We start from the raw sequence: 15,260 nt of genomic DNA on the forward strand, positions 1-15,260 counted from the left end.
CCCTATGTATACCTCCCCTGGCACAGCCAAGCAGCTGCTCCAGGCTTTGCTGGGTAGCCAGGAGGAATCCTGCATTATAAAGCCTCACCCGCCATCGATCTCATCCGAGAGCCAGGTCGGAGGTAACTATAACTCACACGCAATCACTAGATAAGACACGACAGGTTATGCCAGAGCTCTGCCAAGAAAGATCACGGAGATGATTATGAAGTTAATTCCTGACACCGCCGCGCGCGCGTTGTACATAGATTGTATGCAATAGCCATAGCTCTTGTTTAAACAGTGGGACGTGCCAGGGCGTCTGATCGATTATATAGCAGCTGAGCTCAGGGAGCAGTGCTAAGGAGGTGGAAGCAGGCCAAAGGCAATGGGACTTCACCTGGAGAAGCCAGCAATAATCCTGTGTTTCTCACACCTCATCCAGGATGGGCACCCATCACCCAGGAGATCACCAGGGATGCTCAGTGCACCACGGCAGGGACCGTGCCTGCTGTCCACCTTCTTATGTACACTCACATCTCTGCACTGGGATACATACAAGCATGGAAAACAAGCTGTAGAAACGTTAACACTTCTACATGCTCAGGAAGCATTTAAGAAGCCACAGCGTTCAACAACACGCTGCAATTACAGGCACCCATCGAGTGTTTGACACCATTAAGTCCATAGCATCACACTGCAAAGAAAACACAAGAGATGCGAATCAAATGGACATTAAATGACACACAACACGCAGTCTCCAGTGGTGTCACCAGCTCCCTTGCCTGCAGCACACTGCTCCTCCAAGATGCAAATGAGAGCTGGTTTGCAGGGAGAAGCAGCTACGAGTAATCAGTCAGGGTCTGAAGCAGGAACACAGTGATAACTAGCACGGAGCTTCTCATTTCAGCTGCGATCACAATTCCCCACTGAGGAGGAAACAAAGACCTGGGCTTCCCTTTGACCAATACATGATGGTCTTGGTGCCATCGGCCCCATTCTATCTGCCGACTTCCCCGGGTCCCAGTGGCTCTGCTGCAAGAGGGGTCAATGCCAGACCCTGCCTTGAGGCATAGCGAGAGGATTTGGCCACTCTTAAAGGCAGCCACAAGCCTATTGGTCCATGTCTGTGTGCCCGGGGAGCCCATGGCCATGGGGGGCAAGAGAAGCCTTTCCTCTGCGAGCCCAAGCCACATACCCAAGCCAAGTGCTGCCTGTAACAGGTACCCTGCACCAGGGATGCCCAGCAGGGAAGGGAAAGCGGGCACAGGGAGAGCCTGGGGAGCAGTGATAGCACCAGAGCAGGCAGGGAACCGACACAGAGACCACAGGTACAGCTCAGCCACCACAATCCATGGTTTCAAAGCGGCTTTCAGTGGAAAGACCCAGAAGAGGGAAGGGAGGCTCTGGAAAGGAATATTAAGCACTGCAGAAATAAAAGGTGTTGCTCAAGAGAAAACATAACAAGGCTGAAACCCAGCATGGTGCAGCCTTCAGATGAAATGGAGATGAGCTGCGATCCAATCGCTCCCTCTTAAGGGATGCTCTGGCTGTTTAAGGAGGGGGGCACACTCATCCTTCCTCACCATAGAGTCAGACAGATGTGGCTCACATAGTGCCCCAGCCACACGTGGGGCCCTGCCCTTTCGCACGTCCCATTTCTTGGTGCCACGTGGTTATATGGGATTCTCAGTTTCCAGTCAAAAATAACACCAGTTTCCAGCCCCGAAGGTGCAGAAAACAGTGACCTCTAAAAATCCTGAAACTGAAAGGCAAAGCCAACGAGTCCCAAATTTGTCTACGCTATAAACGTCAATTTCTTTTTGAAAGAAATGAATGTTTTTGATGAATGTTTTCTTGAATGCCTGCTTTTGGCAGTGCTGCCATCTGTGACAAATCTCTGCCACGCTCGCTATTAGGCTTTCATTCCCAAGCAGGGTTCATAGCAGCTTTAATAAATGGTTAAAAGATTGTCGGGAGTCCAAAGGGCCAGCACTTGTTTACCACAAGTGGCTTCTGTCACCAAGTAAAGCACCTTTGACTGATAAGCTTACAGCCCGCCAGGCCTCATGCAGCTTCCTCTGCAACCCTCTAACAAGCAGCAGTTTCAGAAGCACTTTAGTGATGTTGGGCACTTAGGAACCTAATCCTTATCGAGTCTGAATGAGATTTATATCCTGGAATGGCTAGCTCGCTTGTGAAAGAGGTCCCTGGGTCACCCAGAGCCTTCACCCAACATCCCTGAGTCATTTACGAGCCTTTTAATACCATTCATCAACAAAGAGCGCAAGCTCTCACCCTAGCAAGCACCAGGTGCAGCCTCTCGTGTCTGCAGCAGCCACCTCTGGCTACCAAAAGCCTTCAGAAGGGGCTAAGGGCAACCCCAAACTGTGCTCACCAGCCTTGAGAGGTGCTGGCTTGGGGGAAAGCGGGCTCTGTTGGGTGCAGAGCCCATGCATGGCACAGGCAAGGGACCCGAGGAGCCCTCCTTTGGCATGTCAGCACCAAGGCTTCGTGCCTTGTGAAATGGAGCCCTGAAATGGCTGGTGGTGTATTTGTAGATCTCGTGCGTGACTGAATCAAGAGGAACAATCAGATCTCTTTCCAGATTCGGCAAACATCAGTATAATAAGAAACAAAATTAATTATATGCTTGAAGACGTGTGCCGGAGCAATGCCCTGTATTTTCTCCTCATTGTTCTCCAAGCCTTCCAGAGCCACATTTAAATAAAAATGAAGCCGTTATTTAAACCGCAATTAAAGATGGAGCAATTTATTTTTAAACGAGAGCTATCGTCAGCAGAGGAGGAGGAGGAGGAGGAGGAGGAGGAGGAAGGGGAGCTGAACCCAGCGCCGCCGCAGCCCACTGGTGCCACACGGCCAGGCACTGCCGAAGGCAGCATTCCCAACAGCAGCGCTGAGCACACGCTTCCCGCAGCATCCCAAAGGGGCACAGCCTCCACCGTGCCCAATCCTTGCGCTGCTCCTCACAGCCCCACAACCCTCTCTCAGCACCCCGGTGCAGCGAGGAGGTTTGGTTGTAAAGGCTGAGCCCTTGCTCCACCAGCTCACATCAGCTCCTCCTCAGCCGCATCACAGCGCGCCAGTGCCGGGCACTGCGGATGCATTCCAGGAAGGCATCTGCACCGATGTGCTCATTTTCTCCCAAGCAGGGGGCCAGCACCACAACACCAAAATCCAGCCCTGCTATCCCTTGGGATGCTCACCCAGAGAGCTCAGCCCTCCCTGCCCCAGCGAGGCGTCCATCGGACATCCCATGCCAAGGAGCAAGGAGCATCCTGCACAGAAAGAGGCTGCGGCTGCGCTGCCAGGAGGGGGCTGGGGAGGGAGGAAGAGAAGCAACCACAACAAAAACCCACCCTCTCTTTTCAGAAGACAGCAGAATTTATCAGCCTGCAGCCCTTCACATCTGTCTCCTCATGCAAAATGAAAGAGGCTTTGAAAAACAGAGGAGATGAAATAAAGCCGTCTGTGTTAGGAAGCTGGCATCTCTGCCACTGTCACTGTCACCATGGTAGGAATAATGACCGGGATTGTTCCTGCATCTGTGTATGTGTGCGGATGCACGGGGAGGAGGGGGGCAGGAAGATGCACACACACTCGCACCACCACCATCACCACCTCTGCAGGGCGAGCACCCCAACCCTGCTCCCATGCTGAGGTGGCCACGCACGTGAGCCATCCCAATGGACACATCAGCTGTGATGGCACAAGCGGCAGTGACTTCAGCTCCACTACACACAGAGCGGGTTCCTGTCCCTCTGCAGCCCATCACAAGCCCCCAGGGGCAGATGGCTCAAGCTCATAAAGACATGTGGTTGGAAAAGAAGTTCCGACCTGTACAGCTTCCACATCACTTGGCTTTGCTGTGACCATTACTGCCATGGTGCCTGGGGAGGCAGAGCTCCCTAGGGAGAGCTTGGGCTGGCAGGACCGGAGCCAGCACTGCACTCCCATAGATGACAATTCTAACACAGGTATAAAAGGAAGAAGATTCAGGCAGGATGGAGAAGCTGAATGCGCCAGCAAACAGCTGGTGAAGCGAACCCTCTCCCTCCAAACCCTTTTCTCAGACCCAGCCTGGCTGTTTTCAAAGGGATTTTGATGCTATCCAAACCCACCAAGCCAGGAGTAGCAATGCAGAGCGCTCCACGCAGAGGAGTGGCTCCCAAGGGCCCCTTAGGCATCCTTTAGGGATCCCAAGGATCCCTCAGTGGCCCATGGCTGTTCAACCCTATGGTGTGCACACTGGGCATCCTGCCTGGCACGCAAAGCGGTGATCCCAGCTTTAGCTTGAGCCACGCCAGTGCCCTACAGAAACTCACATCCCAGGGGATTCAGCTCTCCTTCAGCAGGAATGTCCTTAAAGCACACAAAAGCATTACAGTTTAGCTACTGCCTTCTGAGCAGGGAGACAAGACCACAGCCCCTGTAACTCAGCAAGCACCTGGATGCTCTCAGCTGAGGCAGGCGGCACGGAGCAGCAGCAGGCTCAGCAAGGCGCAGAAGGCATGAGGAGGACCAGATTTCATTCCATAGCTCGGCTCCTCTGTGAGCTGGGCCCTAAAACCTTCCCCAAGGGCTGGTTCTCAGCAGAGAAGCCTCTTGCAATGATACACAGCATGCGGTCTAAGGGTCTCAAGCTCCTCCAAGCACCATGGGAGGTTAATCAGCCCCCAGTGCACCTCCAAGCCCCTCCTGCTCACGTTGCTCCCCTTCTTTGCATGCCACTGGAGGGGTGCTCCAGAGGACTTCCCTCTTGTTCCTGACTTCTTTGTAATTTCCTGCAACATCGCTATTTGCAATTCAGAGCATAACTGGAACAATCTACCCTGGGACCCAGGAGAGTCTGTACAACACATTCTGCTGCTAGCAGACCGCTCCTCCATGCCTCTCCTCCTGCTGATCTCTGCCTGCTCTCTGCAATGCACTCTTTCCACTTAAATCATCTCGATCCTCATGCCACAGTCACTGCTGAAGGTTTTGCTCAGCGGGTACCGTGCCTGTTGTCTCCAAAGAGTCTCCTGGGGTAGCTGCCCTGCAGAGGAGCAAGCAGAGCACACAGCGGATGCTCACCACCTTTTGCTCTTGTGTTTCGTGGGGGTCTGTGCACATACCCCCTTGGCTGGATGCTCTGTGCATTGAGCTCAAGCAGCACCAAGTACCACAGGGATGCAGGAAGGCCTCCCTGCTGCTCATCATCCCCCTCACCTCTGCCACAAGGGAGCCTGATGTGGATCCTGAGTCCACGGCAGCCCAGCAGTGCTATGGAGGACAAGAACGTCTCTCTGTGTCTGGGTTAGGCATTGGGCAGAGATTTACAGCTCACCCATGTCCTGCGGCTGCTCCAACCCCTCAGCCATGCATCCCACCCTCTATATTCCCTATGGCACAACTCCTCCTCGGGGCAGCCCAAGATTTACGCTTACAGGTACACAAAGAGATGCCAACTCCAAGAGCAACTACTGCTCTGTATTTCATGCCTTGGAGCTTGTCATGCTGTATTTGGCTTGTGCTCCATAGTGCCGCAGGGCTTGAGCAAGGGCAAGGACATCACGTGGGACCGGGATGCCAAGCGCTAGATCAACAGCACCTTTCCTTCTCCAAACCCATCCACATCCTTCTCTACCCTGCAGAGAAAGAAGCCAAAGTCCTCCTTGCTCCGACTGCAGACGGAGCATCCCCTCCTGCTGAAGCTGCAGCAGCACAGAGAGCAGCTCCGGCTCAGGATGGCCCAAAAGCTCCATTTCAGGCACATCTCGGAGAGCTGCTGCATGGGCACCGAGGTCAGGAGCTGCCAAATCAGCCTCTCACACCGGGGGAAAGCGGAGACACGCAGCACAACCGGGCACCAGGAGCGCGGGGAGCAGAACAGCCAGCCCTCGGGTAACCCCTGCCCTGTGCAGCGCTCGCTCCTCCCTGCTCCAGGCATTGTATTTACTTGTTGTAGTCCTTTTGCTCGGTGTGTGTGCATGCGTGTGCGAGATTGTCTCCAACGTGACTCTGCATTATCAGGGCTATAATGAGTCCTTGTTAAAGTGGATTTGATGGAATAATTATATTCCAAAAAAACCTGCGGGAAAGCGCTCTCCCCTCTTAAAGGGCAGGATCATCAAACGTTCTCGCCACATTATTTGCAGTCACACCTTCTGCTGCATCTGCTCCTTTTAAAATCTCTAACTCCAATCTGATCTGAATATATAAATCTGAATTATCACAGCAAAAGGAGATGTGCTCACACCTTTTTTTATCTGTTGCCATGGCGATTAGATAAAATTCACGCCAAGTCTCTGGGGAAGGATGAAATGATTTCAGACAGAATCTCACCCCACTTGGTGAGAATAACGCCTGGAGCTACTTCCCTCTGTAACAGGTCTGGGCACATGCCGCAGCCAGAGAGGGTGGCAGGGGGTAGGGAGAGGCCAGGACACCTTTAGAGACCTTGGGATTGTCAGGGAAAAGGTTCTGCAGCCCCCTCAGACAGGGTAAGACAATGCTCGTTTAAATCACATCAGGCTGCTCCACGCTGCGAGTCAACCTGTCCCAGGCAGCAGCTACAAGACCCAGCTGAAAAGGCCAATTCTTCACCAGCCTTTTGCCCACTGGTCACAGCTTTCATCTCGGAGCTGCCCGCACAGACTGCTCCCCGCACATGCCAGGAGGGAGGGGGGCAGGATGCACAGGAGCCTGGGCTCAATCCTCTCTCCAGAGGTCACAACCACCAGCCCCATGCTCCACCACAGTGACAACAGGGGTGGCCCAACACACTCAGACCATCGGCTGCTTGCTCCCAAAGCACGCACCTAGCTTTAAACCAGAGGGAGTTACTCCACAGTCAGGCAAAACCAAACAGACCCAGTGGTAATGACCCTCAGCAGCTCATCTCCTGTCCCCAAACCATCTCAATGGAGACAAACACAGAAACAAGCAGTGCCTTTCGCCTCGCCGTGTTTATTCTGTCCCAACATCTCCAGTAACAGGAGATTGATGTCGCCCAGAACAAGCCTATTGATATAAGGACAATGCTGAATTATCCAGGTCCTGGCTCTTCTGCCCCTTGGCTCATGCCTCTGCGCACCCCATCCACGCGGGAATGCTGCACCCAGAAATCCTCAGCCATGGTTAACAGCAGGTAGTTTTACGCTGTGCACTCACCACATCTTGAGGTGGATTGCAGAGGAATTTGTGTACATTTACACCTCGGGTGCTGCAGAGTAAAACAGAACGGGTGGCAGATGCTGCAAGGTGCAGCACAGAGCACACATCCCCAGCGTGAGCGGCCACACGTAACCATGAGAAAGCTGCTGCAGTTTTAGCTCCCACATCACTAAACCTGTGCTGAGATTAGGTTAAGACTCCCGGAAACAGCCTTGGGCACCGCAGGGGGTGGGACAGAAAGGGCTGCTCAGGTCAAATTAAGCTCATATCTGAGCCATTGCAACCAGATTACTTCAGGTATCTTCTAAACTCCTAAAAGTCTGCTGCTCAGTCAAGAACCCGCACAAAAACAGACCTAAAACTTCACAGAACTCATTTTGTTCCCTGTTCCTTTCTGGCAAGCTTTACAGTTTGCTTTCCAGAGACAGGATTTTGTGGCCATCCAATTACTAAGTAAGTGCATCCAAGTACCTGCAGCCCTCAGAGGATGCGCATTAGGGTTGCTGAGAAAAGCAGGGCCCTCAGGAATGTCTGTACCTTGAGAAGTGTTGCATTTAGATTATTTCCACCGCAATCTATCAAGTACACAACACCGAAGCATCAAACAGCAGCTCAGCTCTGGGGTTGCCAGTCCAATAATGCTGTTCTGTGCTGCCCTGGCAAGCCACAGGCTACCAACAGGCTAGGTAAGACAGGTTGACAAACGCCATCAGCCTTCCCTTGCAGCTGAAGCAATGCCATTGCACCATGAGGACACTGCTTTTGCTCTCCAGGACACCACAGAAAGCCACTCCAGCAGCGTTAGGCCCGTGCACCCAAGTGACACCCATGTCCCAGCCCACAGCCTCCCAAGGCAAATCCTGCCATGCTCTGAAGACACATCAGTGCAGATGTGCAATGATGGCCACAGGACCAGAGCCCAGTAATGCAACCAATCTTGGAGCTCCTGGAGGCACAATGGGCACAGCCTGGGCTGGTGACATGTTTGTGGCAAGAAAACAAACCTGGATGCACATTCACATCCCTGAGCTGGCTGAGGAACGGCTTGGCTGCGAGTGTTCAGGTACCCATGTGCTCACAGGGTTCCCAAAGCCAAGCAGTGCACGCAGGAACACACCACAACAACAGCAGCTGGATGCATGCTCCAAGAGCATCCACGTACGTGAGCTCCACGCTAGAACAGGGCCTGTGACTGCTGACATCAGGCTACACCATGCGGTGCCTGAGGAGAGGACAAGTCAGCACCATTCATTTCCATTCCGGTGCCACCACAGCGGATAAAGCAGCTGCAGTTGCATATGCAACATAGCTCCTCCATGGCAAATCACAGCCATGCATGTGCCTAAGAGGCTCCTCACGTTACCCAGCCTGGTGATAGTGCTTTAAAAATAAAAATTAAAAATAAAAGCTCTTTACCACGCTGAGTCCTTAAACTGGTTTCTAGCGGGAGTTTTGATGCTATCCAAGCCCACTTTTTGGTGCTATCCAAGCCCAATGAGTTTCTCCCTCATTCCCTATGGAAAAGGGTCTGCAAGACATCCTCCTCCCATTACTGCCCCCACAACCACACATGGAGCTTCATCAATAGCAGGAGTCTGAAATCCCAGCCTGGGTGTGAAGCACAATCTTGCTCCCAGCCCCTGACCCCGCATCAGTGCCCCCGGTGAGCGCAGCTCCATGCCAGAGCCCTGCGAGCGGAGCGTGCGACAAGGCTGAGAACGAGCGGCAAGATTGATTCTGATGGGAGCACCAGCAAAGCAAATGGGTTTTTGAAAACCCTGTAATTTCTGCGCAACCCTTGACTTCACTAAACACACAGTTTTAGACTGCGGCACAGTTAGGTAGGCATTAAACAAAAACGAGCTGCACTAATGATGATTTATGTGCAGGATAGCCTTCCATAAAGAATTTATCTTTGATTTCAGGGTAAGTTACAGCGACGCCAAGTTAACCGAATAATGCAGCCCAGCACCTCAGCCCCCCCACTGCAGCAGGGCCACACAGGCACCGAGTGCTCTCAACAACTGCTCCAGGCCTCTTCCAATGCAGGTGCTCCTGAAGGGACACAATCACCAGGGAATCCGACAGACAAAAGCCAGGCACAGGCACCTTCTTCAAGGGGTGCAAGCAGCAGGCATCCAAAAAAGGGCCCCATGCTCCCTGTGCCTGTGCAGGGATGCTGATGCCTGCACCCCACCAGCAAACCACCATCAAAAGAGCAGCCAGGCCTGCCTAAAGACACATCTCAAAGGTCCAGCCACAGAGGCTGGGAACGCCGTAATCCCAATTCAGTGTAAAAAGAACCCAAGAATGCTCACAAAAGGGCCATTTATCCTGCTGGAGACCAGAGCTCGCCAGAACAGCGGCCCCAGGGGTAACGCATGGTCCCTGATTCCTGAGCCGCACAGTATTTTAGTTTGGTGGGGGAAAAACCAGGAATGCAAAGGAAAACAGAGATTTACTGCGGAAACAGTCACTTAGGTCTGGATGGAGGGTTTCCCTGCTCCTGCACGTCAGGACTGCTCATCCCTGCTGCACCAAGGCTCGCAGGGAAGATGCAGTCTTCCACAGGAAGCACTAGAGGAAAGTTTCAGGAACAGCAGCAAGTTTGGCCCAGTGAAGCTAGGAAAGAACACCACTACACACAGCCAGCTGGAATACAGCTTGGATGTATTTACATCCAAGAAAGAGCTGCAGCACCTCCACACACCCCTGTTTGCAGGCGAGCCATGAGGCGCTGGGTCTGTACCACCGATGGTGTCACCATGCAGAAAGCACACTGAAGGGAGCTCTTAGGCCTCAGCACCACATTTCAGCTCTCCCCAGCCTTCGCACTGCTCGCTCTGAGCAGCAGGGACACCCTCCTCCTCTCCTTGCTCGGAATTAGGACAGAAGCAGAGGTTCACCAGCGGTCAAGACAAGACCACGTTTTTGGTAACAGCAAAGCCAGTTTTAGCTCTAACACAAGCAACAACAACAAAAAAATCAGCTCCAGGCAGATACTATATTTGTAACCCAACAGCAAAACATGTTTGCTTGTGTTGACTCTGCACTGTAACACAATTTATATGTTCTGTCTTTAGGGTAATTATTGCTTTAGAATGTTAAAATCGCTCCACTCTAATTAAATCATCATATTAAAAATCCACCGCCACAGCAAAGTTGGGAACAAGGCTGGATAGGATCACACGGGCGCAGGGGTGCTGGGTTCACAAACACGCCACGGAGCAAACCAGGATCCCGGGAGCAACAGACGCATTCCAAGGAAGCACTGCCAGGAGCACAGGCACCAGCAGCCACTGAGGAATGAACACCACAGGTGCTGGTGGTGATGGACCTTGCCATGCCCTGCTCAAACACGCCTATGGTGGGCAGAGCATCGCCACGCGAGCATCACGCTGCCCAGCAAGGGGTACCATACCGTGTCCAACACCAGCTGGCCTCCGAGGGAGCCTCCACAAACGCTTTCCACAGCTTCAATGGACCACCCAGCAGTTTCTCACTGCTAAAATGAAATGGTCATTTCCGCAGTGCTCCAAAACACCCTCACATCGCAGGAGCTCCGTGCAGAGCCTTGTACTCAAGGAGGCAAAGGCTGCTTGGACACGAGCTGGCTGTTGATCAACACAAGCTCATCGCTCTGAATGCCCATCCAGGGAAGACCATGCTCTGGAGGCAAGGAGCTTCATGTGGTCAGAACGGGGTCAGTGCTGGGGAGCACAGGCTCTGCAGACCCGGGTCAGGGCAGTTGGCTCCTGGCCCCAGTGCTACAAACTGTGACGGGCCTCCTGCCAGCAAAGACACAGCCCCAGTCAGTGCAGCCCGGTTCCCTGCCAATGCATCTCAGCCTGGGGGCCATCAGTCGCTATCAGCACTCCCAGAGCACCAGTTCCCTTTGCCTGCCTCCCGGCACATGGGCTGTGCTGAGTCAGCACATCAGCCGCGCTCAGGAGGCACAGGCCACCAGCAAGAGCCCCCCCTGCCCTCAGGGGAACCTGTCACCTGCTCCAGGTGAAGCACTTTGCTCCTTGAGAAACAGCCTTGCAAGCTCTCGCGCTTGGTCAGCAGCCACCAGGCTCATGCCCTGCTCCCTGTGGCATCTGCCCTCTCAGCACTGCCAATGCAGCAACACAGCCCTGGAGGAGCATCCAGACTTGCTGACCTGTGAGCAAATATCAAGCTCAGAGCATTCACTTAGGGCAAAATCCTTTAATTCTCCGCGTGCCCCTGGGGAAGCAGTATTGATTGCTTTACTACCAGCTTACGCATGCTGTGCAGCAGCCAGCACTGCCATCAATACCGGCTCCGAGGAGGGAGCCAAAAGGTCACCCCGGTACACGGGGCTGGCCCCACGCTGTGCCAGCACCTGCCCACAGCCCTTGTGCTGCTCCAAAGCCTGCGAGCAGCCAGGCAGGAGCATGGGATCAGTGCTTGCAGCACCAGCAGCTTACCCTGCTCTGTGCCCTCTGAGCTGCACAGAGCCCAGGGCCCATCAGTGCTCCACAAGGCAGGCACCCGGGCCAGGGATGCCAGGGGAGGTGGTGCACGATGCCATTTGTACCGAGTTCCTTCCCCCATGGCTGAATCAGTTGTGAAAACTCACATCTGAAGCTGGGAATTTACTTCCTGACAAGAAAACCAGCTCAGATGCTGGAGTCAGGACACAGACAGCACGGGATGGCTCCTTCCCTGCTGCCCACACCCCTCATGCCCGGTACCCAAAGCGACCAGGCTTGCAGGGACACAGGAGAGGCCAGAACAGGGCTCACTTACGCCAAACATCCCTGAGGAATGCAACAAATACCAACCACAGCACCAAGGAGACCCCGAACACAGCACATCTGCCTGCACCACCAGCATTTTCCAGTATGAAGCTGTGAGATGGTCATCAATAGAAACCTTTGCTCCGGCAGCATGGGCACAGCCAATAAGCCAAGAAAAACACCTCCATGACACTGAGTTTCACACATTACAAAGCAGATTTCCAAAGAGAATAGAAGCTCCTTCCTTACCTGGGATGATAGAAACGGTGTCTTTCTCCCAGGACACAACACTAACGTATTCCTGCACTGAAGAGGGGATGAGGCACTTGAAAACAGCCACGTTTCCACGCATCGACCTTTGGTCCTCCACCCGAACGGTGTACGGTTCCCTGAAAACTGCATAGAGAAGCAGGAGGTGCATCAGTGCTGGGGGAACACACGCTTCCTTTTGCTTTAATCCCATGATTCCCAACCGAACCAACCCACCCAGCAGCAAACTGCTTCCATCCCAAGCACAGAGCCCACCTGCCTGGGGAAGGAAGCTGCACGCCTTTGGAGACACAGCCCTGTGCTCGGCACACAGAGGGATGCTCCTGCTGCTGGGACCAGAAATGGTCCCCAGTGCCACCTGGCCTTGGCGCTAAGGCAAGCTGCTGGTTTTATAGTCACCAAAGTGGCTAAGGTGGAGGTTTGCAGCACCCGGATTTCAGCACAGGGACCAAGGGTACTCCGTAGCTGTAATGTTCAACCTGCACCTTGAGGTAATCACTGCTGGGTGCATGCTGAGAACACAGCCACAAGGCACCAGGAGATACAGCCCGTGACACGGAGCCTGGCATGCTCCTAAACACACCAGAGGAACACTTAGGGAAGCAGATGACACTTTCCCAGGCCATGTTACAGTTGGAGCCATGAGCTGTCCTCATCATGGGCTCTATTCCTCAGGGAGATGCACATCCCTCTGACAGCCCCTGGACCAGTGACAGGGAGCTCCCCAGTGCCACAACCCTCCAGCAGCACTCACTGGAGTGAGGTGGATCGACCCCAGCCTCTTCAGCACAACAAAAAGGAGTCACCATGCCCAGTAACACATGAAGACACCATAAACTCTTCGAGTTGAAGTATAAAACACAGTGAGTGCAAGTGCCTCTTTACTGTGATAGTGATTGTGCCCTGTAGGACACAAGCACCTGGGCATCACTATCACCAGAGACATGCATTCAACAACACCCCCTGGCCAGAACAAAAGCAGCTCAATGAATCTCCCAAGATAGAACTCCTTCGCAGCCCAGAAGGAAGGTGTTTTCCTGAGTGGAAAGCACCCGCTGGCGATGCATCCCCTACCTCGCACACACAAGCGAGCAGCCAGGGGCTGACTGTTCCCACCTCCATTTCCCTGCGCTGCAGCAAGAGGTTGGGATAAAAGCAGGGGCACATCCCAGGCTCCAGCCTGGGGTGCATGGAGACAGTTGCCACTCTCCCTCTGGCAAAGGAGACCAGCAGCAGTGTAAGACATGAAGTGCAAGCTGCAGAGACCTTTGCCTCTGCTGCACCGCCTGCCTGCCGCTCACAGAGCCCCAAAGGAAAGCAGGGGGAAGAGGGTCTGAAGTGGCCTCCACCTTGCTCCGGTTACTTACCAATGCCCCAGCAAAGGCTGCACCATGGAAAGGGGCTCCAGAGCCAAAGCAGATTAGCTGGAAAAAGCTTCCTTAATCACATGGAGCAGGAGGTTTATCCACGGGCTTTAAAGGCCAGCAGGGACCAGGAGGAGCATCGTACGTGCTCCCCATGGCTGCCCCAGCCTGGAGCACACCTCATGCAGGGGTCCCCCAGCTCTGACCCGCACCAACCTTTGCAGCCACAGCTCTGGCCTTTTTCAGCCACTGGGAATAACCCCTACAAGGCCACAGCTAGCAGGATTATAGCTTCCCATTAGACTTATTCCATGTGCTCACCAGCGGCTTTCCCAGGGCTTCCAGAGGCTTTTCCAGCTCCCCATATTTGCAACTGCAGTTTGTTTCTTTGCTTTCCTTAGGCGGCTTTAATCTGCTTTACTCAGTGCGTGGCCATTACAAAGCACTGGAGAGTGACTGGGATGGGACACGACACAACCGGGAGGAAACTGGAGTGGGGGAACGTTACACAGCCGCTTCCAGAAGCCATAAAGCCAAAGCACTTTGAGCTGCCACAGCTGGAGCCGCAGTGGCCCTCGGAGCCCTGCATGGGGATCCCCCTGCGTGCTCACACCCCCTGCTAACTGCACCTGCTAAAGGGACATGGAAGGCTGGGCTCCCAGCCGAAATCCCACCGCAGCAGGGGTGCACTGAGAGGAGAAAGAAAGCCAGGGCTTTGCTCTATCCCCGGCTTGCTGTGATCCTAAGGAAGTCCTCAGCAGCTGGGAGAAGAGCAAAGCAAGGGCTGCAGGAAGGCAAGGGGCAGAAGACAAGCATTCTGTCCCGCAGCACATCCAAAGCACTGACTCACTGACACCCATCCCTGCTGCTCCAGCCCCAGCACCCTGGCTCCCCATGAGAACCCCATGGCCTCAGGCCCAGAGTCACCAACACCAGAGGAGCCACAGTCATGCACTGAGCAGCACAAGCCACCCTGTGCCTGCTGGGTGCCACAGCCCTCACATGGCATGGGGGATGCAGCCACGTCACCAAGGAGCCACTCTGCAGCCTGCAGCACCCGCTTACAGTGCTCTGTGCCTCCTGCCCTCGCCGTGGTTTATAGGTAACCTCCGAGTGTGGGTAAATAATTCACTCTGCAGAAGGGGGTTAATGCCCATTTACTCTGCAGTACAAGGTATTAAAATCAAAAACCCTGTAGTCACTTCTGTCATGCTCCCTCTGCTAGCCCCACTTTTAATAGGTTACATAATGGAGCCATTCCTGGGCTATTAGCCCTCCTCAGCCTGGTCAATAATTTACTATAATGGCTTTTGGAATCAGCTCTTTGCCATATTCCTCCTCTTTTTTCTCTGTTTAATAAGCCTTGGCAAGCTAGGGCTGGACGCGACAGTGGGAACAGGCCTGAGGAGGGCTGTGGAACACAGTGGGGTCTCCCCACCATGGACAGATGTGGTCCAGCTCCTCCTGTGAGAAGCTCCCATGCATGGATGGGTATAACAATATGAGTTCAAAGGGAGAGGACCTCTGCAGCCACACTACAGCCTCCAGACCCATGCTGGAGACCCCCAAGCCCATGTTCCTTTGCTGGTGGTCCTCCCTGCCCTGGTACAGAGCTGGCTCTTAGCTGGGGCAGGATGAACACCTTACCAAGCACCCTGCCCTGCTCCCTGCCTATGCAGCATCAGTTGATCCCTGTGCAGACCCC

General features: G+C 53.8%; 1 protein-coding gene across 2 annotated transcripts in view; it reads right to left on the minus strand.

Moving 5' to 3' along the window:
• The window catches only part of DSCAML1 (DS cell adhesion molecule like 1), a 92,775-nt gene that overhangs the window by 69,911 nt on the left and 7,604 nt on the right, over window positions 1–15,260 (minus strand). For both annotated transcript variants that reach the window (XM_061368319.1, XM_061368322.1), the window contains exon 3: window positions 12,171–12,317. In XM_061368319.1, the coding sequence (XP_061224303.1) occupies window positions 12,171–12,317 (147 nt within the window). The remainder of the gene's footprint in view (window positions 1–12,170; window positions 12,318–15,260) is intronic.

The sequence above is a fragment of the Neopsephotus bourkii genome, unplaced genomic scaffold (genome assembly GCF_033783945.1).
Source record: "Neopsephotus bourkii isolate Nb327-2 ecotype Australia unplaced genomic scaffold, CSIRO-AGI_Nbou_v1 NB_1433, whole genome shotgun sequence".
NCBI classification, from domain to species: domain Eukaryota; kingdom Metazoa; phylum Chordata; class Aves; order Psittaciformes; family Psittacidae; genus Neopsephotus; species Neopsephotus bourkii.